This window comes from Aspergillus oryzae, chromosome 3 (genome assembly GCF_000184455.2).
Source record: "Aspergillus oryzae RIB40 DNA, chromosome 3".
NCBI lineage: Eukaryota > Fungi > Ascomycota > Eurotiomycetes > Eurotiales > Aspergillaceae > Aspergillus > Aspergillus oryzae.
The window spans coordinates 2869295-2894164 of record NC_036437.1 but is presented as its reverse complement, the minus strand read 5'-3'; the positions used below and the strand labels follow the sequence as shown (position 1 = coordinate 2894164).

Here is a 24870-nt window from a genome sequence, read left to right as displayed (position 1 = left end):
GGAAAGTACTATTGAATGGGTATTTGTTTATATCGCAAGCGGGGGTGACACGCTAGGGACCAGGCAATGAGACAGGACATGGTTTTCCCTATGATACCTTTTGCTCATAAGTATCTCTTATGGGTATTATTGTTATTTTTATTATGATGAGGAGGAACGATTACTGGTATTATTGATTTTGATTCTGATTTTATTAATTAAATATTCGGAGAGACAAAGCTATGGAATAGGAATTGAAGTGAGAGAGAATAACAATAGGAAAATGAAGGTATTATTGTATGTATTATGATTTCGGGTCCCTTTTTTCAGTTTTTTTTTTCTTTTTTTTTTTTTGCCTACCTGGACCCTGTAACTATGATGATAATTTCGTTCCATACCACAGCAGAAACTAAAATTCCTTGATTGGAATGTGCCCAGCGAGGATCTTCCTTCCATTGGAGGGGTTTAATCGATCTAAGTACGGGACTAAGCCCAATAGAGGCCGTCGGTTCCGGCAGTTTTCACGCTAGTGCAGGTTTGAAATATGGACATGGAGGTTGTGGAATTTGTCGAGTCTCCTGCAGGAATTATGAACTTAACTCGTAGCAGCAGTACTTCACACTTAGTATCTGTTTTGTTCGGTATGTGTCCTGCTTGGATGGGAAGAATTCTACCCAATCCCAATTCATTCATTCCTTGCAATTCTTATTCACGAACATGGTTCTGGTGAATACTATTAATAATTGGTCGCATACCGCTTATGGATGAACTAGTTTTATTTCGCTGGATTTATCACTTGGCCAATAATTGAGTACGGAGTACCACCGACTTGACCTCCCGAGTTCTCCAGGCCCCAGCTTCAATGAAATTAAGCTAGGTTCTTACCTCAACGGAGGGGCCAATCGGGCAGCCGAACTTGTAGCCGAGGTTGAAGGAAGGTACCCTAGTATTACCAAAGGATGATCGACCGGAAAGTATAGACAATGAAACTTCACGTATAACACTTAAGAAACAGTCACTCTGCTTTCTTTCTGTCCATCTTGCCAGTGTGGTTTGATTTCCCTCTATATCACACATCTCCTCACAAAGAAGAGAATAAGAAAAAGAAAAGCAAGAAAAGAGAAATTACTATGAATCGATCATATGAACATACAAAGAAGGAAAAAATGGTTGATGTCAAACCCCCCTCCATCATGAATGCTCCCTTAACGGAAGAAGCATCTCTCGATTCCTTTCGTTCCCATCCCCACGCCAACCGTCTGCTCAACCACCCAGAATACTATCCCATCCGCACCTGGTCACGCCTTCCGAAACCCTCCACCGGCGAAGATGGCTATTTCGCTGGTACTTTAGCGACTTCGATCACCATCCCTCACTGTCTGACGCTCCGTCGTCGGTGGCTTCCTCCGCTCGCCGCCGCCCGTCCGCCGTGGCCCTCTCCTACCGATGATCCGGTCTCGTCTGAGCCGTCTGCCTTACCCCCGGACATTTTCATGCTGCTGGATCTGGCGACACCGGGCGTGAGTGGCCACCCGTCGACGGCTCATGGTGGCATTATCGCAACATGTATCGATGAGGCGATGTCGTTGGCGGTAACCTTGTACTCTCCGCCTCCCGAGTTGGACGCTTCCGATCACAAGGGAAGCGAGGAGGACCAAACTCCTCGTGGTAAATTATACACGTCGCAATTGGATGTACGGTACAAGAGACCTGTCGCGGTTCCTGGATTGCTGATCATCCGTGCTAAAGTGGTCGGCCGTGTGGGGAGAAAGTTTTGGGTGCGCGCTCAGGTCCTTCAAGCGGATGAGGAAAATCCAGACCAGTTGGTTGTCACTACTGACGCCATGGCTTTCTGGCTACAGACCACGTCGACACTGTAAACAGCTTGAAAATCTCGATCGCTATGCATATATATCGTCGTCCGTGGATATATCAGAGGCCATAATCGCTGTATATATAGATCCAGATCTACTACTCTAGAGTTATCTATGTACATACACATGTCTTGCCATGGGAAAAAAGAACATAGACCAATTATATCTTTGTCTGCCGTTGTCCTAGGTTCCGGCTGGCGCTCAACACCAAACCCACCTGTGTGCTCAACGCCACTACATCACCCTGCTCGTCCAGTATCACTACATTCAGATCTGTTCGGCCATCGCGCACCACTTTAGTATGAATTCGACTGTATAGCCATTCCGCACCCTGCGCAGGCAATCGCTTCTTGAAGTCGATGTTCAAAGTAACGGTAGGGTACCAAAACCGGGCAGTCTTCTCCGCTAACTCTTGTGATGGTGTGGACGCTGACGCCATTTGATCAAGCCCACCAAGCGCCATCGGGAACATATCCACTAGAAATGCCACGGCCTCGTTGGTCCACCGCGCCTCGCGATCTCCGCCCGGCCGGAATCGCGACCACTGATCGATCACTTTAGGCTTCCCCAAAGCGGGGTCGGGCCCATACAGCTCGAGCTGCAAGGTTGCGCGGCGGAACTTGGGATATGGTGGCTGAAGAAGCACCCATTTACCATCGCGGCCAGTTTGGCCCAGCGCCGCCAGGTTCACGCTGCCATTCGGCCCTGTTCCAGGCTGCGCAGCTGGCTGTAGGTCCCAGCCAGTATTGGAGCTGATGCCTACTTCGGCGGTAGACGGACTCACAGTGATATAGCCGGCGACCTTGATTTCTAGCTCGCCTTTCTTTGCTTTCTTCTCACTCGGCTGGCATAGGTTGATATGGATCGTACTGGTGCGTGCCCCCAATTTCATATCTTGCACTGTCAGTATGGCTGGGCCAGCAGCCGTGCGACGCAGAAACGAAAGCTGAAGAGAAATCGGGGTTGCCGGTGCATCATATAGCGTCGGATGTGTATGTGCGAAATGAGTAAGAGCAAGTCGGTAAATGACAGCGGTAGTATATCCGCCGTGTGGGACTGCAGTTACTCAGTTGCTTTCCTTTTTCCCATGGCGCAACCCAGAAAGAACACGCTAGTGCAAAGAGGGATATCGGGATAAAGCATACCTGTTCCAATGCACCATTCATCGCGTAGGAACGCTGAATACCGATGGGACTCAAGCGGCGTCACTTTAATAGCCTCCTCGAATGCAGGGCTGTTCGCTGGAAGAGCAGTCATGGTTAGGGTTGTGTCTCGAACGGTTCGAAAGTCTGATCGTGCAGCGAGAATTGAAGACTAAAGGAGATTGTTGTATCACTGAGGTAGTATAAATGAGAATATGACCATGTGGACATGGTGTACTGGCCCATGGAACATCGGAGCTTAATTAAAGCATTTGCTTCTCCGCAAAAGCCTCGGTATGTCCTTACGTCCAACCGAAACGATGTGCATGTATGTACTGTGTATTATATGTATGTACTGTACAGTACGTGAACCTACAGGCTGACTAACGTTATGTACGGTTATCGAGCGACGTCAACGTGAAGCAAGTTACATATCTAGAGTCTGCGAACTTTGCTCTACGAACGAAGCACAGTACATATCAGTTTTCAAATGCTCTAGCGTATCTCTACTAACAATGTAAATGCCCCATTTGAGTTTCATTACAACACTCCAATACGCCACATTTTTCCGTTTTCTTTTGCTCTTGCCTTTGATTTCGGTTAACGCCTCGATCTCCACATATGCACGCAATCAACTGCTCGATACCGTCAAATGTAGAGTTGTGCTGACGAACCCCTAAGGCCACCCAAATAGCCAATCACTGCTCGAGCGAGGATGCAGCCAGTCTCTCCAGGCAAGAAAGGACGCCTAAAATTGATGCAGTTAGCACAACAATCTCCATCAATAATTGGCATGTCTACAGACCTGTCACCCCCTGAGTTAGGGTTGCTTTAGCTTCCGTGCTGCGGGATCCTAATGTCACCGTCATGGCATAGTCGACTCCCTTGGCGTTCTCAAGTTTGTTCGCCCACCGGAAAACTGGCTCATCATCTCGACCATCCCCAATGGCCATCAGGAAATCCGGTCGTCCGCTATGATCGCTCTTGCTTCGTTCGAGGCAATGCCGCCACACCATAGCCGCGGCTGACGCCTTATTCGTGTCAGCTGGCTCTACCACGAGTGCCCCATTCATCATCACGGCATGGACTCCTTGGTTGGCACAGGAGTCATTGATATGGTCTGCGCACTCGGAAGCTAGTCGAGAGGCAGCCGCTTGGTCTTCAGCCGATCCATAGTGGAGCATGAGAGAGCAGTGACGTTGTTCGATCCAACTGCCTTCTGCCCGCTCTTGATAATAACCGAGAATTTGGCGGACGGCCTCCTTCCAAGCGTCGGTCTGTGCCTTATTTGTCAGCTTGAACCACTCGTCCGTCTTCGGCTCTCGCACGAAGCATCCGTTCTCCGCAATGAGGCCTAAGCCCGCCACCATCCGGAACAATCGCTCCATCTCCTCTGGCATTCTAGAGCTCATGACAAATACGATATTCCTAGGATCCTCAGTTAGCTCCGTCAGCGTCGTAATCGCTCGCTGCGGCGTAGTGACAATGATGCTTTTTGGGGAACCCCAAGAGGCCAGGGTACCCTCGTAATCAACAATGATAAGCCGGCGACTGGACCTTCGATAAGCCTCTTCGAGTTTGCCGACGGACAGCCGTGGAACAGCCATAATCTCACGCGACGACTGCTCATTCCAGACACGATTCAGGGTCTCGCTGAAGGACTTGACCCAGTTGGCAGTGGAGTTTTGAAGGACTGCACTGTGTAACTGAGTCCACACTTGCTTGCGTTCCTCCTCGCTCCTCGACAGAGCTGTGTGAATCGCCTCCGCACATTGCCGATAATTCCAAGGGTTGACTAAAAGAGCATGATTTCCGAATACCGATGCACTTCCCGTGAATTCACTCAGGATCAGAGAACCATACTTCTTGTTGCCATATTTTCCATCTTGGCAGTAAACGAACTCGTGGCTCGTAAGATTCATTCCCTCACGTAAACTGGTAATCATCAAAGCATCTGCAACCGAGATTAGGGCGAGGTACTGCGGGAAAGCGAGATCCTGCTTGAGGAAAACCAGTGGTTGATGAGCTAGGGTTGAGAATGTAGAGTTGATTCGCATAGCTATATCAGAAATTGTAGCTTCAAGCTCGGGTTGTTCTGTTGTACTGGTTGCAACTTGGATTAATACCACCTAAATATGGATGATCAGTACGTCTCCGCAGTTATGAGCATATGATGATCTTATAATAGGCCACATACCTGGTCCCTCCATTCAGGGTACGTATTAAGAAATAGCTCATAGCTAAGGAGTTTTTGCCGTATTCCCCTAACTCCATCAATCTTGTCGCGTGAAACAATCAATCGTTTCCCCTCGTATCTTTCGGAGATGGTTTTGACCCATTGTTCAACATCAGTGGCCTTACGTCGCTTGTCCCATGAAGTAGGGTCGATGCCGATTGGGAACTTGTTCACGTTGACAAACCGATCTTCGAGCTGGACCCCCTCATTCGTGGCCTCAACGCAGAGAATACGGCTACACGTCTGAAGAAAGTGTCGGCAGTACTCCTCTGTCTGAAAGCCAACAAGATTTGCACCTAGTATACCCTCGAGGAGTTCTTTACGAGGGGCTAAGCAACGGAATACTTCCGAAGATGGGAAAGCAATATGTAGGAAAAAGCCAATTTGGGCGTCCGGTAGCAGTTTACGAAGCATGGCCGGGACTAGCAACAGGTGATAGTCCTGAATCCATATTGAATCTCCGCGCTTCCAGTTTCGAGCGATTCGCTCTGCGAATGCTTGGTTGGTCTTAACATAGTAGACCCAGGAGTGGTCCTCATATGCCTTGCTTTTCGGGTTGTCGGGAATCTGATAGTGGAACACAGGCCAGAGTATGGTTTTGCAGAAGTGAGTGTAGTGGCCATCAAAATCACCGTCGCTAACATATACAGTCAACGAGTCGTACTCATCCTCAAGCTTTTCAGCAATTGCAGACTTGGTGTACTTAGACAAGGCATCTGTCGGCATTCCCAGTGTACCAACCCAGACCTTGTCTTCTAATTGTCCTGCATCTGTCGCGGACCGAACAGCGTTGCGAAGCCCCCCATTGCCCTGCTCTGCCGTTTCGATTGTCCATTCAGCGCTGGAAAAGGATCCCTTACGGCTGGGTTCCCTGCTGTGGTGGACCCCACTAGGGCGTTGAGTGTAGAGTGGTTTCTGTTCCTTATCAGATTTCTTGGGGGAAGGCTCCGTCATGGGCGCAAAAGGCTCCTGGTGCTTAAGGATGGATGGGGACGGCGGAATAGTTGCCCGCGGCCGCGGCTGGTTCAAGGATAACGTTGAACCCCACGCAGGAGAGTGTGCTTCACTTTCCGTCAGAAGACTTCCATCTTGAGTTGTATCCGGGAACGGGTATCCAGAATGCTCTTGTTCCGCCTTTGCGAGATCTGACGAGAAGATCCGCTCATGTTCGGTGGTAGCGCCGGGTGTGAGACCGACTTTTTGATCGCGGTTCTGTCTTTCAAATAAGCTGACCGCTGCACTGGCTGTTGAAGCTGAGGCCTCTGCGCCAGTCTCCGACGGCTCAGAGCCCGTGTGGAGTGGGCGATCTTTCGACTCATTGAGGTGGAAGTTAACAGTGTATGGCAGAAACCTGAATTATCGCCAGTTAAGTGTATCAACAGCAGGTCGCAAGAAAATAAAGGAGAAACATAGGTAATCGACATACAGCGAAGCGATATAGATCGTCATTGTGGCAGCTCCAAATGCGCCCAGCAACACAAAGCAAAGGCCGGGAAAAGAGAGGAGAAAGACACGGGCAATTGGAATGTCGATCGAAAATCTAGATTACAGTGACAAGAAGTTTGTTTCTTAGGCCGAAAAGATGGCGCGACCAAGGCCAGGCGAAGAACAGCCTGGTTATGTTGAATGCGGGAGCGTGGGGAGGATTTTAAAGATGACGATGGTTGGACTGAGGCACAAATCCTCTCTCATCACTACGTCATGTGAAGAGAGACCTTGCTCGACAACTTGTTGCTACAGTCCCACCGAGAGAATTGTCGGTCGGCTGGAACCCCATCAAACACAGAAGCAGCCCAGGTTTTTTATACTTGACCAGGATTTTGCTTAGCATAGTCTACAACATCATACATCATACCACCAACACAGCGATAGGTATGTTAGCAGACTTTCTGTAGAGCCATGGGTTGATCGTTCTTATTGGCGGGATCTAGCAAGGTGAGGGGCAGATCACGTGTGGTCATAGCTTCTTATCAGATAAGTAAAAATGTACTGTATGTTTCATTAGCGGCCGCTGATAGAAGGTTGGAGTTCCTCTCCCGTTCTCGACCATGCCCTTGCGCATCACCTCTGCTCCTGTTTCTGGGGTCAAGAAAAGTAAGAAACCATCCAATACAGCGTTCCGCTCCTCTCCATTTGCTAGTCATGCTCGTCGTAAAGCTACCGCACAATCATTTACCGATGTCAAACCCAATGACCCCAGTGGCGGATTTGAGGAAGAGTATGGCCAAGGGCCACTTCCGGATATTGGAATGTCACGATACATCCCAGAGACTACTCCGGTCGAGGATGTTATTCAGGCAATATGTCACATCAAGGATAATGTTTTTGAGGACCTTCCCGCTCGAACAGGCATGAACAGCACCCGTGTCGCCGAGTTATTGAATCATCGTCGGTCACTGCCACCCCTCGCCTCGGTAGCCCACGTCCATACGTTACTGGATGCACCAACGAAGGTGGAGAGAGATATAATGGACTTTGTAAATTCTGGTCGAATCCGCCGATTAATTGTTCCGGGCAGAGGAAATGACGCTGCTGGGTTAGGGGATTGCTTAGTTCTCTCTGAGGACTGGGAAAGGCTTGTGCGAGACAGTTCTATAGGTTCCCATTTGAAAGGTGCTGCTTGCCTCTGTAAGATTTAGGCTTCCTATGGCTAATTTTCTATTCTCAGACAAGTTTTTGGACGTGCTCAGTCGACCCGGTATTATGTTCGCTGTCCCTGATACACTTTTTACTGCCCCAGAGTGTATGGCGCTCGTCCGTGCTGGCTTTCTGGTCTCGTCGTCTTCGGCCAATGGATCTCCCGGCATAATATCGCTTCCGACCTTCCCACCCACACCTTCATCCGGAAACTCGGCCAGTAGGGGTGGTCCCGTTGCAGTACATGACAAAGAAGGCGGTAACCGCTCTCGATCTCATACAACAGCTTTTTTCCTATCCCTTCCAAACACAGGGCCTTACATTAGACTTCTAAGCGCTGGTAGAGCGCATCTCCTCACACTTGTTAGAAAATCAAACTCTAGCGAGGTGCCCCTCCATCTTCTCCGGGATCGCTGGGATGGAGCAGTCGAAACAGATAAAGGATTCAGCGCGGCGAAGAGAATAAGAGGCGAGCACGCGGGCATTTTGCCAGGTAGAACGAAGAAATGGAAAGAATTATGCGGAATGAACTTTCGCTGGGTTCTAGAAGAGGCCCTTGGAGCTGGTCTGATCGAGATCTTTGACACCGGTAGTGTTGGACCGGGGGTACGTTGTCTATGATTGACCGTCTAGTATAGAGTGAGATATACCCCGCGTTAGCCCAGGTGCGCCGTAAGGCCTAGCTAGACCTCCATACGGAGAAGCGCATGCTCCAACTATATGCACAGCTATATATTTCCAGCATGACGAGGAGCAACAAGGGATACGGGTAATTACCATATTGAACCAGTGTAACATTAGCATGTATGATTTGGTTATAGTACAAGGAATATCATGGAGATTGAAGACTGGGGTAGTTGTTCCCCTGAAAAGCTAAAGGAGAAAGATATGAACCTCCGGACTGCTCATCAATGAATCTCCGCCCCGACTACGCTGTCTCTACTTCTCTGCCCACTTTAATCTATCTCCGTTGAGTCTTATTCACCGTCCCGATGTAATGTCTTCCTATCTCCGCCTCGCTCCAAACCCTTTTACTATTCTCCCTTTCCATCCATCCCTTGACAATGTCCAATCTCGTTACCCACCCCACGGATTTCAAGGCTTCATTTTGGCAGACGCCGACTCTTTCCTAGCCTCAGTCTCGACTACATTCCATAAACAGCGAAGGCCTCGTCACTCACCGCCAGCCACCGCCCCAGTCTATGTCTCTTCCCGTACCATCCGGAATGCCCATAAAGAGGAGTTCTGGGTCTGTCGCAAGAGTGTCCACCAAAATGCGCCGGTGGACGGGTCAGCGTCTTGGGAGGAGTTCCAGTCCGGTTTAAAAGAAAACCATACGAAGAATGAAATGGAGTACACCCCCAGTGTGACAGGGGTAGAGCGATTGTTGGATTGGCCGCGAGAGAGGGAAATCGAAGGCGGCTGGCAGGAGGTTGACATGTCTGGTGAGTGTGCAGCGCGCTACCTGGGTTGTGTTTTGGCCTACCCTTAACCTCGTTTCATCTATACGTGGCATTCCCCCGTGTTGTAGAGAATAGATCCGATTTCTGCTGGTCGCTACTTGGATACTAGTACCTCGTGGCTAGTTACCTGCTCCTGCTAATACTGATATACCGTCAGTCAACCTCATCACCCACACCTTTCACCCTAAGGCTTTAATCTCTCCCCGGTCTTTCATCGTTTTGGTTATCTGCGCTTGTCTCCCCTTAACTCGAGGCACAGGGTTCATGACTGTTCAAATTCCTCTCACGAGTGAACCGGGGTATTTGGTTCCGAACCTGCTGCGCGAAAGAATTACTGCCTTGGCACCCCGAAATACTGTATTTGCATCATATGCCAGTGTGGAACATGTCGTGGTTATGTCTGACCGGGTGGAATGGACTATGGCCACTACATCGAACGCCGGCGGGGCAATCCCCCAGTGGATACAGCGGAGCTGGATGTTGGGCGGAGTTCCCAAAGCTATAGTGGCCGACGTGGGGCTGTTCATCGGCTGGATGGCCCAAAGGAGATCTCAGCGTAACCAGAGAGCTCAGAAACAGACAAATGCTACGTAATGCGTGCAATGGGAGACCTAGATGCTAAAGGATTGCTACGGATATGGAGTTGAATTCTTGTTTGTGGGGGAGAACAGCCCTACTATCAATAGAGAAGAGATTAAACCATGGCATGTGCATACGCTGCCAGAATTGAGTTATAGTAACACATTTTGCAACCGTCATACTCCCTGCTCCTGAGATCTGTGAATTCAAAAAGAGAAGTATGATATGCTGATTCCGTACAAGATGGGGGACAATGCGGGGGTGAGTAATTATCATAGGATTATTGGCAAGGGAAAATCAAGACTAGGGCAAGGACGAAGGTAGAACAACCTCTGTACGTAAGAATACCTCCATACCCCTATCCTGAAAGAGTGAACGTATCAAGTAGAAAAGGTGACGCCAAGGGAAAGAAAAGTGTAGTAAAAACACGGGTAAGAAGGAAAATTAGAGACTAGGTGGATCACAAAAGAAAACCGGACCAGCCTCGCAACAGGTCTTTCGTTGAATTTGGAAATTGTCTCATCAGGGCATTAAGGTGTCAACAAAAGAAAAGTGGAAACACTGACGACAAGGAATCGTGGCAAAATAGGGACACATGCAATGGGACATGTGAAGGGTATTGAAATTCTTCGGGAGATAGTCCAGTTATATGTCAAGAAGATAATCAACAGTCATCATCATCAACCGGATGCCTACGATAGTAGGTAGAAGGCTGAACAGACGTAAGTATGAGCGGAACACAGCTTACAATCACCGTTGGCTTGCACCCACAGTGCTCGGCTCAACCTGAGGTTGTGTGGCACCTGGTGTCGATGATGTCAGTGTATTTACGTTTGCTGATGCAAGCTGTGCCCTTAAAGCAGCTACTTCGGTCTTCAATCCTGCTAGTTCTTCATGAACAGAACGGATATATGCCCATAACTTATCCTCTCGCTCACGATTCTGATCAGCATAATTGGAGTCATGTGGTCCTGGAAGATGCCCATTATTATTTGCGGTCACCTCCGGACCTGGTTTGGACGCCAGAGGCCCGTTATGGTTGCTAGAATGGCTGTGGGATGGGGTATGTTTCGTAGCGGCCGGTGGTGGTTGCACAGAGCCCTGAGGGTGAATTGTAAAGCGAGAATCTGAGGTATTCATTCCAGGCGGTGGAGGAAGCTGAGGAGCACCAGGCTGTGGCGGGGGAAGGCCTAAGCTACCGGCGGTATGATTTGCAACAGATGCCTGAGAAGACCCCGACCTGTTATACGATTGTTGCTGGAATGACTGCGACATGCCTGGAGAGTGAGCGCGATGAAGTTCAGGGCCATGGCCGAGCTGGTGCGAAGGTAGTGCATTGGGTGAAAGTGGCTTTGGGCTTTCGGTGACATTTGATGGTTGGAATATTGAGGCTCCGGAATGCTGGCCAGGAGGTGGAAATGTCAAGTTACCGGGCTGCGAGATGGGGGACGCTGATGCGCTGGAGCCGCCATGACTCGCAGGAGGCGGGAAAAGGCCCCCTGGAGATGGCCTGCCAGCGGCAATCGGGGGATAAGTGCTCGGCTGCCGCGGTTGATAACTATTTGCGGTATTGGATCGTGTGATCGACTCTGTGGGAATATCATGCTTTTTAATGCTCGGCATGCTCATGCGACGTTCGTCCTCTTCATCCATACGCTCGGGCTCTGCATAGACGAGGCCATCCATCGTATCCTCCGCACCTGGATGACCACCAGCGTCGCCGTATTCATCTTCAGGAGCGTAACTTCCCATGCTCGCCCGACGACCGGCGCATCCACCTTGCCCTTTATTATGTCGAGCGAGAGCGTCTCCACGAGCAAATCGACGCCCGCATTTGGGGCAGATGTGTGGACGCTCTCCGGTGTGGAGTTTTGTGTGTCTTTTCAAGTCGTGAAGTCTTCGGAAGCGTGATTGGCAAGTCTGGCACACGTACGGTTTCTCTTGACTATGGGTAAGAAGGTGGCTTTTGAGATTATGATGCCTTGTGAATTCGGTAGAACAGTATGGGCAACGGTGCTTTTTAGCCGATGGTGATCGCTGGCCAGCTTTATTGAATCCAGAGCCTGGTAAGCTCAGGCCACGACGGGGATCACCGAGACCTGCCGTCGGCATAGGGTAAGAGAAGGACTTGTTACTTGCATCCTGCAAGTCCATTTCATCCCTTTGACGTGGACGATCCCCATCCTGTGAAGCCGAATCTTCTATTGGGCCCGGACTTGCAACTGTGGAGGTATTCATAAGGGACGTGCTGTTATCTGCCGTTCCAAAGGCATCCGCCGTATTGCCTGAAGTCGAATGCGAATCGACCTGCATCTGATCGGACATATGTACGGAATCATTGATTGTATTTAGTTGTTGCTTCTCGGTTGCACCGAGAGCTTCCCTTGCTACCTGGGAGCTGTTTTGCTCAGGATCCTTCTCATGTTCTACTAGTCGATCCACCGAACCAACTGGCTGTGTAGTCGTTGTCATGGGTGGCAACGAGTCTCTTGATCGTGAGACGTTTAAGCCGGCACTAGCAATGGAGGTAAGACTCGAGTCTGGTTTCGTATGCTTCAGGAAGGCGACAGACTCCGGCGAGCTTGAAATGATGGAGGCGGAGGGCCCGGGCAACGAGTTAGAAATGGTAACAGGTTCGTTATTCGATTGCATCAACGCAGCCATGGATAACGGGTGCTTTACGCCAGCCTGGAATGGTTGGCGAAAGAACGAAGAAGCTACTTCGGCAGAACTCATGTCAGCAAACCAATGTTGAGAGTTGCGAAACAGTTGCAGGGTGGAAGTCTGATAACCACGGGCAGCAGGTGGAATAAAGGGCTTTTGATGCAATAAGGAGGACTCAATGAGCCAAGCAAGACAAGAGAACAAGTGAGAGCCATCAGAGGCACTGTCGCGTGGGGCGCTCACCTGGATCCGATTGTGGCGCAAGCTGACGGGGGGGTTCAGCTTTGGCGATGTTTCGTCCGACAGTGAGGTACCACGGGAACAAGATGGGCCTTGCAGTAGTAAGATAAAAATAGCGATCAGCCTTGCCAGCAGAATGAGAATGCTAAATTCTATTGTCTGCTTGATCGATCCGAATCTGGTTGGGGTTAACCCATCTGGAGTGATCGAGATGAAAGCACGGTTGAACGGGAGATGTCAAATTAGGCTGCAGAGGAAACTGGATCTAGCGATTGTCGGGGAAACGATGGAAAGGGGAATCATGCAAATCTAGGATATTGACAAGGCGTCAATGTACTGTCGAACTCGATGGATCGCGGGTGATTGATAGAAGGCAAGGGGTGTGTAGAGCCGAAGATGTCAAGGGAGCAAACCAGAGGAAGATACAAGTCAAGGGAACGAGCGGGTGGTTGGCTTAGGTTGACCAAGCCTCAACCTTCAAGGAAAGGGAAAAAAAAAAGGATCACATAAAATAGAATAAAATAAAAACAAAAAAGAACAGAAGCTCAACAAGAGACATGCAGTGGAGAGACCAACACAAAATAGGAAAAGGATAATTACAGGGCCCGGTTGTTAGGAAGAGTTGGTGGGTTGGTAGGCATGGATAAACCTGATAAAGGCTGTGGCAGAACGGATGGATCCAGGAGATGATGCAGTTGCTGGCTTAGTTGTGGTCCCGAAATATGTTTGGGTCAAAAGGTGCCTGGAAAGCGGAGGCCGTGGTTCTGCCTAAGAAAGATATTAGGAAAGTAAGCAAAAAATCAAAAAAAAAAAAAAAAAAAAAAAAAAAAAAAAAAAAAATGAAGATAAAAACGAACCAAAAAAGAAAAGGAAAAAAGACCAGATGAGGGGAAAGGAGCCAAACGAACCAGCACGAAAGAGTGGAAGAGCGAAAAAGGAAGCAAAAAGTTCAAAGTTGAGAGAAGACGAACACGAGGTAAGGCAGTGGCTGGAGAGAGCATTGAATCTGACGACTTATGACTAGGCTCTAGGCGGCTCTGCCTGGCGGAATAGTGGGTTAGACACCGGAATTGTACATTGTCCGGCGTCATCTCAGTAAGATACCGTAACCTCTCAAATACGTGAGGGTCGCCAGGCACCAAAAGAGGCGCAGCATTGATGTATTTTGTCGGAATGCCCCTCGGCATGGCGTACAGATTACAGATCTATTGAAGAAGTCCGATCAGATCGAATTGCCCGGTGCGTAATTAATCGCCACACATCAGTCATATTACCGTAACTTAGGTAATAGCTGGATGTGGAGTACTAATAGCGTACTTCGAGGCGCATGGTATGGTGCACCGTATAACCACCTAACTAGTAACTACAACAGTACTTCCACTTAGGACTGGTGACGCTCTGCTGTGGGCTATTACATTCGGATTGAGTTTCAATTTTTGCAAAGCCCTATCCAAATGTAGTAGTAGATCAAAGGACGGAGGGGAAGCACACGGCCGGAGTAGCACAGCCATAGAAACCGACCCGAGGATGCGGTAAGGGACCTCCGGATATGTGTCTAAAATGAATAACTAACCTACCTATGTATGTATGTACATACATACCTTCATACATCAAGGATGCGTAGTTTATTTGGTAAAACCTTTTACCTCTATGGAAAGGGACACCATCAGAACTTTCTTAGAGGGTGCATCAGCGCGTTCTAACCAGTCCAAAGGCTCATTAATCCTACGCCCTTTCGAGTTAAATGAAGGAGGGGAGTGAGGCTATGTTTGTCATGCTGAAAGCCTGAAACCCTCGTCATTTGTGGCTGGCCACGGACGCGGAGAAGCTGACGTTTTGGCCACTCATAGCCGGTTTTCTAGAATATTGTGGGAACCCTTGGGTGGCTGTACACTCCCACCGCCTGCCTGACACGGCCCAAAACGCCGCTGATTGGGCCCATACGCTGTGGAGCCCTGCAGCGTCTCAGACGCCTTTTGCTGCCGTAGCCAGAGAAGTCACAATCTGCAAAGAACCACTGGTCGATCCCTCTCACCGTCGGCCCTGATTGGTAGGAATCATGGTCCGCTCCATCATCCATCCTGGAATTTCTTTGTTTTTATAATCGGTGACCAGGCGAGGTGATTTGGATGCCTTTTAGATTTGTCAGTTTATGTATTTACCGTCTCCGTATATAAATACTAAACTGCCTGCTATTGGATTGCGTTAGTACTACATGGGTAGGTACTTGTGACTGTCAGGTGTAAGTGTGTCTTTGGGATGTATTTCGAGGTCCTTCATGCCATGTTTAATTCCAACTACAATTTCTATGTTTCTTCTTCTTCTTCTTCTTCTTCTTCTTCTTCTTCTTCTTCTTCTTCTTCTTCTTCTTCTTCTTCTTCTTCTTCTTCTTCTTCTTCTTCTTCTTCTTCTTCTTCTTCTTCTTCTTCTTCTTCTTTTGGCTCTGTACTCTATTCTAAGCCTCTCACCATCGAGGATCTGCAGATTAGACTTGCAAGCCTACTACTAATAACATGCCTAAGGGCATAGGCTTTACCCCATGCTTCGGCGTACTCCGAATTCACATGTGGCGTAAACGTATGCATAATGAAAATTATTCTCCCTTCGGATTTGAACATTGTGGAGAGACTCCATATGCGACACCTCCAGCTCAACTTACGGACAATGGTAATCTTCAACTTCATCCATGAACTCAACTACGTATTAATTGTAGATTTCACTGCAAGACCCTGATAGTGAACTATTAACGCTCGAAGCGAGAACTATTTGACTCTAACTTGGCTCTATTGTAAATCTTTGCAGTTGTCATGTAGTCACCTCAAGCTTTTCCTAGAAAAACTAATGGGTCCTGTGACTCGACATGGTCAATGCTACAATGACAACACTGCCAATTTCGAAACTATTGTTTTCTCTGATCTATATTGCGGAGTGGGCCCTGCGCAATAAAGACCACTAGCTAGAAGAGGATCACTCCAATTGTCTACTGTATGGTTCTTAATATTCTTGTTTCTCTAAAACTGCCATGGCAATAGTGTTGCCTGTGCTCCCTTCCTAGGTGAGGACGGCATTCACTAGGTAGTAGTAGCCGACCTTTCATCAGGTCGAGAAGAGGGCATAATATGACGGCTATGCTTCACACCCCCCCGAGATGTCAAGGCGGACACAGACACTAAGGTAGTATGTAAGAGAAACGAAGTAGAGCTGCAAGCAGCGGATGGTGTCATAGAAAATGTACTGATTATCGTTCTCTTGGATTGAATAGGAACTTTGCTTTTGCAACTCTTCGAATCAGTGCAAAAGTTGGCGCTTCCAGCTCCGATGAATACTTTCTTCCATGATACCATAATCATTACATTCTCCTAATCAATCTTTTGGAAAGGTGCAAGATCGCGTGGAAGCATAATCTAAAATAGTGTTACGATCGAGAGCACAACTGCCTCAACAAATAACATAAAATAGCACACTGCTTGCCAAACAGTCAGTTATTGGTGGCCTGACCTCAGTGAACAGCGCAAGGCTCTGGCTTTTATAACAGTGTCATTGGGGCACGGGGCCTATTGGCGTTGAGCTAACTGGTGAATTGACAGAAGCTCCTCAACAGACCCGAGAGAAGGTAAACATTGGCCTCGTGTCTGTTGCATCACCGATATTTGAAGTCCTCGGGCGGCACTGCGACAGAGCGACTGCTCAAATAGGAGAGGAGACGATGTCCGCTGAATGGAGCACAACCACACTATGGATTGTGACCTGTGATCTTTGACAATGGTACGCGACTCCAGCCCAAAGTCTATATCCCAGTAACGGACCGTCTACTAAGCAATGATTCCACTCCTAAAGTTTCTCTGGAGAATCAATAGAGAACTCTGCACTCAAGGGGAAAGGAAAGGATTTTCAGCAACATTGCTAGTTTTTGCAGCAGCGCATATATAACCGATAATCCCATGAAGTTCGCTTACAAGGTACATACATGGGGTAAAGGTCTGCCGTTCCCTCTGCTACCCTGACAGCTGACATAGTAATGGGCTTTAGTAGTAAGCATGTATAATACCTACAACGAGGGGAGGATTAAGACTGTACTTAGCTATTGGGTGGTACAACGTTGTGACGAGGCAACACAAGATAGCCTTTCGTTTTTATCACTCTCAGCATTGAATCTTAATGAGTCCATTCAATAATCCGTACCCTCAATTGACGCACTTTACAGGGGCGGGGACAATGAACTCTTCAGGGATATTTGACGCATCGGCAGACGCCTTCCGATGAACCATCACAAATAATGGGAGTAACACCATCGCCACCATTATTATGATATGATATTTAGGCTGATTAATGGTGAGAGTGATCTTAAAGTAGTGATATTCAGAATATCAGATGATTCTAAGATTCCTCTGCTGTGGGAATAGTCCCTATAGCCGCTATTGCCACATAGGAAGCTACATAAGAAGACCTATCATGACTGATATAGCCATAGAATCACACTGGTGGTGATTGTGTGAGAGCGTTATTGGCGCTTAGAAAAGAAGAAAGAAAGAAAGAAAGAAAATAATAATAATAATAATAATTTCTAAACATTGAAACAAAAAAGAGGAGAACTTAGAAGGAGAGAAAAAAAGAGAAACCGATTCATGCACAATCGATCCCAGCGGTTCTGCAGGACTCCTGGTTGGTTGAGCTGGAGAGACGATCAGCGTTGGCGCCGGGAGAAGAAGCTAACAGGAAGAGCTCATTCGTCTTCTCGGGTGACCACACCTGCATGAATCCACACTCTGTGAGTTGACTGGAGTCACCTCTTTTGGCCCCCCACTGTGATAAACTGGGCGGTTAGGCTCGAGTGACAAGATCACCATCCACTCATTGTATTGCTTGGCTTTTGTCACCCTCCTCCTTGCTCTCTGTGCTACTTTGACTCTCCCCCAATCACCTTTCCAACATGGCTTGTTCTACAGTTTCCCGGCGCTTAGTACTCTCTTCACACGGTCGATGTGAGTCCATTCGACATGGTCCCCTCCCCTCCCGAGCTGCTAGACCAGGGCGCCAGCCCAAAGCCCAAAACCCATCAGTAGTATTCAAATGGGTAACGCCTCGCGCAATTGACTTGATCAGTTTCTTTCCCTCCCCTCAACGTCTCACATTTCTGGATCTTGTTTGGCCCAAGTAGCGCTGGCTTCGCAATCTTTGCCCAAGCAGACCATCAGGAGGAAAGTCGATTGGTAAGGCTCCTCAGGATACTAAATCGGTAGGTTATTGTTGTACCATCCAAATCAGACAATATACAGCTGACCAAGTCCCTCAAGATTAATACTGTGAGACCACGAACAAGTCGAATCATATATTCACTTTCTTCATTAGGGTACAACTCCTCCCAATTGAGTCTCCCTCCCCTGTATTATGGATCCTAGCCATGAAGTTCTTTCATACTTGAATATCGCTGAGCATTCAAAACTAACTCACTTCTCTCCCCTAGAGTGCTTGGAGCTGTCCTGCTAAGCGTCCTTCTTTTGTTGCTTATTACTGCAAAAGACCAGAAGAGAAGAGACTGCAAGAGCTGGCTCTCTACGCACCTGAGGTTATCAGTTAGCTTACTAGCAAGACTTGTTGTACATGCCGTTTGGTCGACGCTCGTGTCGAATGACAACCAGACAAAATATCCATTGAATTACGGAGTGACTCAGGCAAATATAGTTCGTGGACGCGGCCTTCATTCAATGGCACCTACACAACAACCGACTGTAGAGGAGCGGAGCTCTTCGGACACTACGGCCTCGTCAATAAAAAGCCCTCGAATGGCTCGCTTTGTGGAAGCAACGACGGTGCAATCCCCGACTGGCCCTGCTGACACCAGCAGGTCACCGTTTGCAGACCCTCCCGGTCAGTCTCAGACGCACCCTGATGTGTCCGACGTAGGCTTTGGATATGTTGCCGCAAATGATTCGGTGCAGCACGTATCCCATCACCAACTGCCAGTTTCACCACTCAAAAGTGCTCTAAAAGTTCCCGGAACTCCTGGGCGCACACTAAATCCACTCAGCCCAACGTTTCGTGAAGAGTTTTATGTGGAGAAGGAAGAGAAGTCTGCCGAGAAGGAGAATGCTAGAGATCTGGTGAGTGGAGTGGAGGTGAAATAGTTTTCTACCTAAGTGCTTATACTAATTCAATTCCAGCGAATTAAACTACGCGTCCGGGTGGCCAAGATATTCTTGCGTTTTGTGAATTTTGGCTGCAGTCTGATAGTCGTCACAATCTTAGCATTGACTCTGTTCGTCTTCCATTCCACTAAATCACTGCCTTCCAGGGGAGGTTTTCCTGCCTGGGCCAATGGCACCAATCCGTGGACTCAATATCTGCTTCTTTCAGTGGCATGTGTCTCGTTGTTTGCTTGCCTCATCGTATTTTGGGGCTATTGGAAAGGCGGCCACAAGCGTGCCGAAAAGCTCACCGTTTACTATCAAACAATTGCAGTGTGCTTCTTCATGTTCAGCCTTGTAATGTGGATTGTCGCAGCGGCGCTTTATCAAAATGAAAAAGCCAACGGAAACAGCCAGGACCTTTGGGGTTGGTCCTGCAAGAAGAACACAAGAGAAACGTTGTTCCATAACGATATTGACTATGCCCTTCTTTGTCGGTTGCAGGTAAGTTCTTGCTGATTGCTGTTTCTGGTGTTTTTCTAGAGTCATTACTGATGTTATAGGACTGGGGCTTGGTGTGTGCTATAATTGAAGTCGTCCTCGAAGTTCTGGTCATCCTTATCTATGCGGTTGTGTTCTATCGGTTCTGGACCAAGAGGCGCCTTATGAAGTCAATGGACCGTCGTGACAAGGCTAGATCTGATCTATACCTTGCTCAGCTGCGTCTTCAGTCTGCGCCCAATACGCCTGGATTTTCTCTCTCTCAAAAGACGCCTATAATATCTACAACTGTTCCACAAGATCCCTATTCAATGGCTGAGAACGGTGAAGCCTGCTCCACCCAGTTTGCCACGCCCCGTTCTCCAACAAAGCCCCAGCCGACCTTCCAATTGCAAGCACCTCCCATCCGTGTACAACAAGCGACTCCTAAGACAGACCAGATGGAGTTTCTCGGCCCTATTTCCGCTCCTACGGCTTCTGGTCCGGCATCAAATGTTAATCAACACATGGCTGCTGCGCCTGGCGAACGGACCTACGATGCTGTGCCGATCCCCAACGCGTATTCGAGTCCAATGTCGCCCACGTTCCCTCGTGCCTCCCGTTAATGATTTTGACGTTTAAATAGCACTAATCAATGATTAGAATGTGTATATGCGCCTGCACACAAAGGCATGGAATGCAAAGATTGACGCAATGTACTTTTTCTCGATGACTATCTTATTGCCCGTTCCCTTGTTTTCAAATGGCTGCTTGGTATTCGATTTTCTCGAAAGTTTCAATCGCTCTCATATATTATCTCATGAGATTGTGTGTGTGCGTGCGGTGTGTTCTCCTATCACTAGATAACGCACTGTATGCATCTATTTGCCACATCGATATGAATCGAAGGAACAATATTGTGATACTTCTTAATCGAGTGTATTTGGATATTATGAGACTGCTGCTTTGTCCTTATATTCCGAAGGTATTGTACAGAAGCACAGGCACAATGAAATTAGGATAGGTTATTCACCAAACTAAAGTAGATACAAGAATGTCGAAAAAGGGTATGGAAAGAGAAGACCTACCAAACGGCGATGTGCTCCTTCCAAGATTGTGGATTAACCGATGTGAAGAAAATGAATATCAAACTATTCAAATAGAGCAAAAACACAAGTACCACCCAGTATGAAGTACGAACCCCAACTCCTTTGCAACATAAATTCGAGCCTTGACCCTGAACCATACCTCGTTCCTCATGAACATCCTATAACCCTAAAGCGAGAAACTGTCTGTAAGTCTAATTTAAACAACAGATGTCAGTCTCATCATATAGCCCCCTCTTCAAGGACTGCATTGGCATCCTTTATGACAAAGATGTCTTCCAGCCTGCCTTCACCGAGACCACTAGAGCCATCATCATTCTGCAGCATGAGGCCCTGTTCATTGGCCAAATGAAGCAGACAAATAAACCCGAACGAGGTACTGATGTCACGTAGCGTTTCCGGAGGGTAGACAGATTTGAGTGAATTCATGATCTGCGTAAACCGGAGTTGACCATTTTCCTGCTGCATCTCGTTCACAGGGAGTTGTCCTGGACTCTTGGTCACAGGTGTAGGTGCTGGAGATTCATCGGCCTCATTCTCAGTGGGTTGTTCTCGATGTGGGCCTTGCTGGGAGGGATCGAAACTTGTTGATGCGATTAAGCGTTCACCTATACCCTTCCACATCTCCACTTTAAGTCGTCGAACATCAACTTTCTTGGCCACTCTTGCATACGCAACGTAATCAGGGCGTGCTCTCCGACCACCTTGTGTTACTAGCTGTGACCCGAATCCTCCGGCTCCGCTCTGTAACGCTGAGCCAGGTGTGGCGCCCACCATGTTCAGCAGCGCTGTAAGTCCCGAAGCACCCCCAGCGTCCCCTGCTGAGTTTCCTGGCTGTCCATCGGATGGTGGAGAGAGCATCTCTCTAGCATCCGCAAATGGTAGGTTATCATCGTCATCATCACCCAAGCCAAGGCCGTTAGGGAACGCAAGGCCATCATCATCTGCGAAGAAATTAGCATCATATGCGCCGGGGGCGCCTTCCTCATCTGGAGCTGGGTTATTCTCTGGCTTATGATTTGCCCAGAATGCTTCATCCATTTCTCCATTCCCTGCTGTCCGGTCTTCCTTGCGTTGGTTAAATTGCCGAGTACCCACCAGTCTTCTTGAGCCCATCCTGGCCTTGGGCTTGAGGAAGAGGCGCAGCAATTGTCGCGAATTGAAGTGTTTATCATCTGGAAGAAGATTACGGCCTTTTGTCTTCCATTGTGTTTTAGGCAAGGATATGGTGGAGTTGGAGCTTGCTGGGGTATACATCAACTCAGCAACGGACGATTCCAAAGGTGCAGAAAAGTCAATTTCAAAGGGCTCTTTTTCCTTCCGCTGCTTTGGGGCAGCGGTAGCAGTATTCGCCGCAGCATGCTCTTTGATCCTGCGAATTTTCCAGTGTTCGGGTCCTGCCCAGTTTTTTTGTAGAGCATTGTCGAAGTAGCTGAGGATATTTTCATGGTCCTGCTTGTTAGGCTGATGGGTAAGAGAAATGGCATATGCATCGTCATGATCTATCTCTTCACCATCCTGAATCTCGTCGTTGTCCCGATCGACCCGGTGAACTTTAAGCATCGGCTCTAAAGCAGCTTCACGAGCCCATGCTTCACCACCATCACCGAATCCGGTGTCCCCACCAAGATCAAAGCCCGCCAATGTTGCGTCGTCATCATCAAAACCAACAGCATTGTCATCATCGAGCATGATTCCAGATGCATCATTCGGATTGTGCCCTTCATCATGGCCCTTATCATTACGCCAGTCTTCGGGGGCCTTGAGAAATGGTATATCCAACGACCCGCTCGGGTCGCCAAGGTCAAAGTTTTTCAGCGATGGACAGATATCCTGCATTTCAAGACGTTCCAAGTCTGGGAAAAATTGGTTCGCCAAGGATGTCATGTCAATCTCCACGTTATCCTCGAATATATCATCAGACGACTGCCTTAGAGGTGGTGACGGAGATCTTGGGCGTTGAGGATCCTCTGACCCTTGGCGCACATCATCCATATCTTTCGAGCTCATTTCTGTGGCATCATCACTACTGTCGAAAACTATTCGCCCTTGCCCATCAATTGCCAAATGGTTCAATAGTAAGCCTTTCGCGCCGCCTTCGTCAAAATCCGCCGAGGCCTTTTTAAATAATGGGTCGACAGAAAATTCAAGTTCGAACTTTTTCAGTTGAAGTGAGGCAAATGAAGGTGCAAGTGTAGCCTCATGAGATCGTTGCGCCTTGAAGAGATTGGTTAGCTGTTGTACTACTTGACTGGACCGCATAGGTTATTATACCTTCCGCCGGGACTTCCTTCCCAACCCTTCCTCTCCTTCGTCCTCATCCTCAGCACCATCATCATCTACACCTGTCTCATGGGGCTTTCTATCGCGACTATCGGCCAAGCCACTCAGAAGTTTGCCGGTCTCCGTCGCAACACTGTCAACTCTGCTCGTGTAAATCTTGACGCACCCATCGAGCGTACAACTTGCTTTTTGGAAATTCACACCATCGCCTTCCTTTAACAAGGACATGTCATGGAAATAGTCAATGAGGGCAAAATTCCATGAATTATTTGCGTTAATCTTGTTGTCGGTCGCCATTTTCATCCATTCCTCAAAGTTGGCTAAGATAGGTACACGTTTCATCGGGGTTACCGCTCTCCGACCGTCGACATCGCTTTCGCGGCCTCTGTGTCCTGATCCGCGCGGTGTGACCGGGCTCATGCTGGATCCACGCTCATGGCCAGTGTATCTTCGAGGAGGCATAGGTGTCTTGACAGCTGCTTTGATCTGGTCCATCTGACGGTCATGGCGAGCCTGTCGGGCTTCCATACGAGCCGCCTTCTCGCCCATGTCATCATTGAGCGGGATTCTTAGTTTATCAGCTTCCATGTTTCTAGAATGAAAAGACAATACAGAAATTTCAAGACGCACTTAATAGGTGAGTTCTTATGGGGAGTAGAAGCACCACCGGAGCGGCGGTGCTTAGGATTCGCTACGCGGGGCATTGTGAGATCTCCCAGGAGTACAGGATCCAATGGATCACAGAAAAATAACGGTAAGAAGAGTGAAAGTAAAAATGATAATTAAGTGACAATGAAGCAGCCACAGTTTAAGATACTCATCCTCTGTAGATGATAACCTGCTGCGTACTGAATCCCGTCACGATGTGCGGAAATACAGCAAAGTTTCTCTCTTTGGCCGACCAGAACAAACAAATGCGAGTCAACAAAAACATACGCCATACTAAAGCAACCAGAAGTGCAGATACTTGCCTAGCTTCTTTAGGGGGTGACCAGGTCACATGATATCTGAAAACTGTATTGGATTACACGTGACAGGAACATCAGTCGTTGAGGTGTTGGTTTTTTTTCTTTTTGTTTCGTCTTTTTATCATGTTTTTTTTTTTTTTTAATGAATTTCCTAAGTATAATTATGCCCTTGCTTTTATTAGTAACTTCGTTGTCCCTTTATCCACACTCCACCACTAATATTGCATTCAACTCATTGTGCTATTAGGCTTGATAAGGCACCTCAACCAAAGTTCAAGAAGTGGCGACCATTTTCTCCGCCTAGGTTGACATCAATGAGTGGCTAGTGACTTGCCGCGTGGAGTCAGTCACCTCTTCAATTTACACAGATAGCTAGATAACCATATGCTCATCTCCCTTACAGCCATGTTAACCATCACCGACAATTCAACGTTTTGAGCCACTACCTCATCTCCTCTGCCAATCTGTAACCTTTTCACTCCACTGCCCATGATGCTGTCGCGTCATACACTATGTCTGAAATACTCTCTCCAGTCTTCAGCCGCCCGTCAGGCCGGCGTTATTCCGTTCGACCCTTCTACTGGACTCTCATGGTGATCACGACCTTGGCAGTTCTAAGTTGGGTTTGGGGGCTATATGAAGATGAAGGAATTGCGTTGCCCGTCAAACGATTTCTGCGAGGAGGGGGTTCCGACAGACAGGGTATCTTCAAGCGAGGCACTGATCTAGAGGTATCACAAATAGTTGCTTTCATTATCCATAACATTCATTAGGATGGCTTGCTAAGGTGTTTCATCTTCTACTTTAGTGCCGCATGGTTCGTAAAGCACACGACAAGTGCTCTTACGTCCGTATGAATTGCCCTGACCATGAAGATGGCCTGTTTTCATATCTCCAATTCTATTATTGCGCTCTAGCAGGTGCCAAGCCATTCGCATTCACCATCCTTGTCCTATGGCTTTCACTACTGTTCAGTACTATCGGGATTGCCGCCAGTGATTTCCTATGTATCGACTTGAGCACTCTAGCTGGTGCGCTTGGTTTGAGCGAAAGCTTGGCTGGCGTCACATTTCTTGCGTTTGGAAACGGAAGTC

The 24870-nt window shown here is 48.1% G+C and overlaps 8 protein-coding genes across 8 annotated transcripts; 4 read left to right on the top strand and 4 right to left on the bottom strand.

Annotated features, from left to right (window-relative positions):
* Positions 1-1109: 1109 nt before the first annotated feature.
* On the top strand, positions 1110-1859 carry AO090026000818 (PaaI family thioesterase; the record flags this gene model as incomplete). The annotated part of the gene is made up of 1 exon (XM_001822168.3): positions 1110-1859. One exon carries the CDS (start codon positions 1110-1112, stop codon positions 1857-1859), a length of 750 nt encoding a protein of 249 aa, XP_001822220.1.
* Positions 1860-2013: 154 nt separating this feature from the next.
* AO090026000819 (thioesterase family protein) lies at positions 2014-3019 on the bottom strand (the record flags this gene model as incomplete). Its single annotated transcript, XM_023235893.1, has 2 exons — positions 2014-2799; positions 2999-3019. 2 exons carry the CDS (start codon positions 3017-3019, stop codon positions 2014-2016), a joined length of 807 nt encoding a protein of 268 aa, XP_023091187.1.
* Positions 3020-3693: 674 nt separating this feature from the next.
* On the bottom strand, positions 3694-6680 carry AO090026000820 (putative alpha,alpha-trehalose phosphate synthase subunit TPS3; the record flags this gene model as incomplete). The annotated part of the gene is made up of 4 exons (XM_001822170.3): positions 3694-3743; positions 3801-5124; positions 5193-6582; positions 6658-6680. The coding sequence occupies 4 exons, from the start codon at positions 6678-6680 to the stop codon at positions 3694-3696; spliced, it is 2787 nt and encodes a 928-aa protein (XP_001822222.1).
* Positions 6681-7279: 599 nt separating this feature from the next.
* Positions 7280-8092, top strand: AO090026000821 (Stk19 family serine/threonine-protein kinase; the record flags this gene model as incomplete). The annotated part of the gene is made up of 3 exons (XM_023235892.1): positions 7280-7844; positions 7900-7936; positions 7972-8092. 3 exons carry the CDS (start codon positions 7280-7282, stop codon positions 8090-8092), a joined length of 723 nt encoding a protein of 240 aa, XP_023091188.1.
* A 773-nt stretch (positions 8093-8865) lies between these two features.
* AO090026000823 (uncharacterized protein) lies at positions 8866-9440 on the top strand (the record flags this gene model as incomplete). Its single annotated transcript, XM_023235891.1, has 2 exons — positions 8866-9313; positions 9400-9440. 2 exons carry the CDS (start codon positions 8866-8868, stop codon positions 9438-9440), a joined length of 489 nt encoding a protein of 162 aa, XP_023091189.1.
* A 1115-nt stretch (positions 9441-10555) lies between these two features.
* Positions 10556-12235, bottom strand: AO090026000824 (C2H2 zinc finger protein; the record flags this gene model as incomplete). The annotated part of the gene is made up of 3 exons (XM_023235890.1): positions 10556-10602; positions 10665-10713; positions 10778-12235. 3 exons carry the CDS (start codon positions 12233-12235, stop codon positions 10556-10558), a joined length of 1554 nt encoding a protein of 517 aa, XP_023091190.1.
* A 5509-nt stretch (positions 12236-17744) lies between these two features.
* AO090026000826 (uncharacterized protein) lies at positions 17745-20045 on the top strand (the record flags this gene model as incomplete). The annotated part of the gene is made up of 4 exons (XM_023235889.1): positions 17745-17814; positions 18548-18915; positions 18976-19443; positions 19503-20045. 4 exons carry the CDS (start codon positions 17745-17747, stop codon positions 20043-20045), a joined length of 1449 nt encoding a protein of 482 aa, XP_023091191.1.
* Positions 20046-20747: 702 nt separating this feature from the next.
* AO090026000827 (condensin subunit BRN1) lies at positions 20748-23512 on the bottom strand (the record flags this gene model as incomplete). Its single annotated transcript, XM_023235888.1, has 3 exons — positions 20748-22742; positions 22800-23400; positions 23439-23512. 3 exons carry the CDS (start codon positions 23510-23512, stop codon positions 20748-20750), a joined length of 2670 nt encoding a protein of 889 aa, XP_023091192.1.
* Between the last annotated feature and the right edge of the window lie 1358 nt (positions 23513-24870).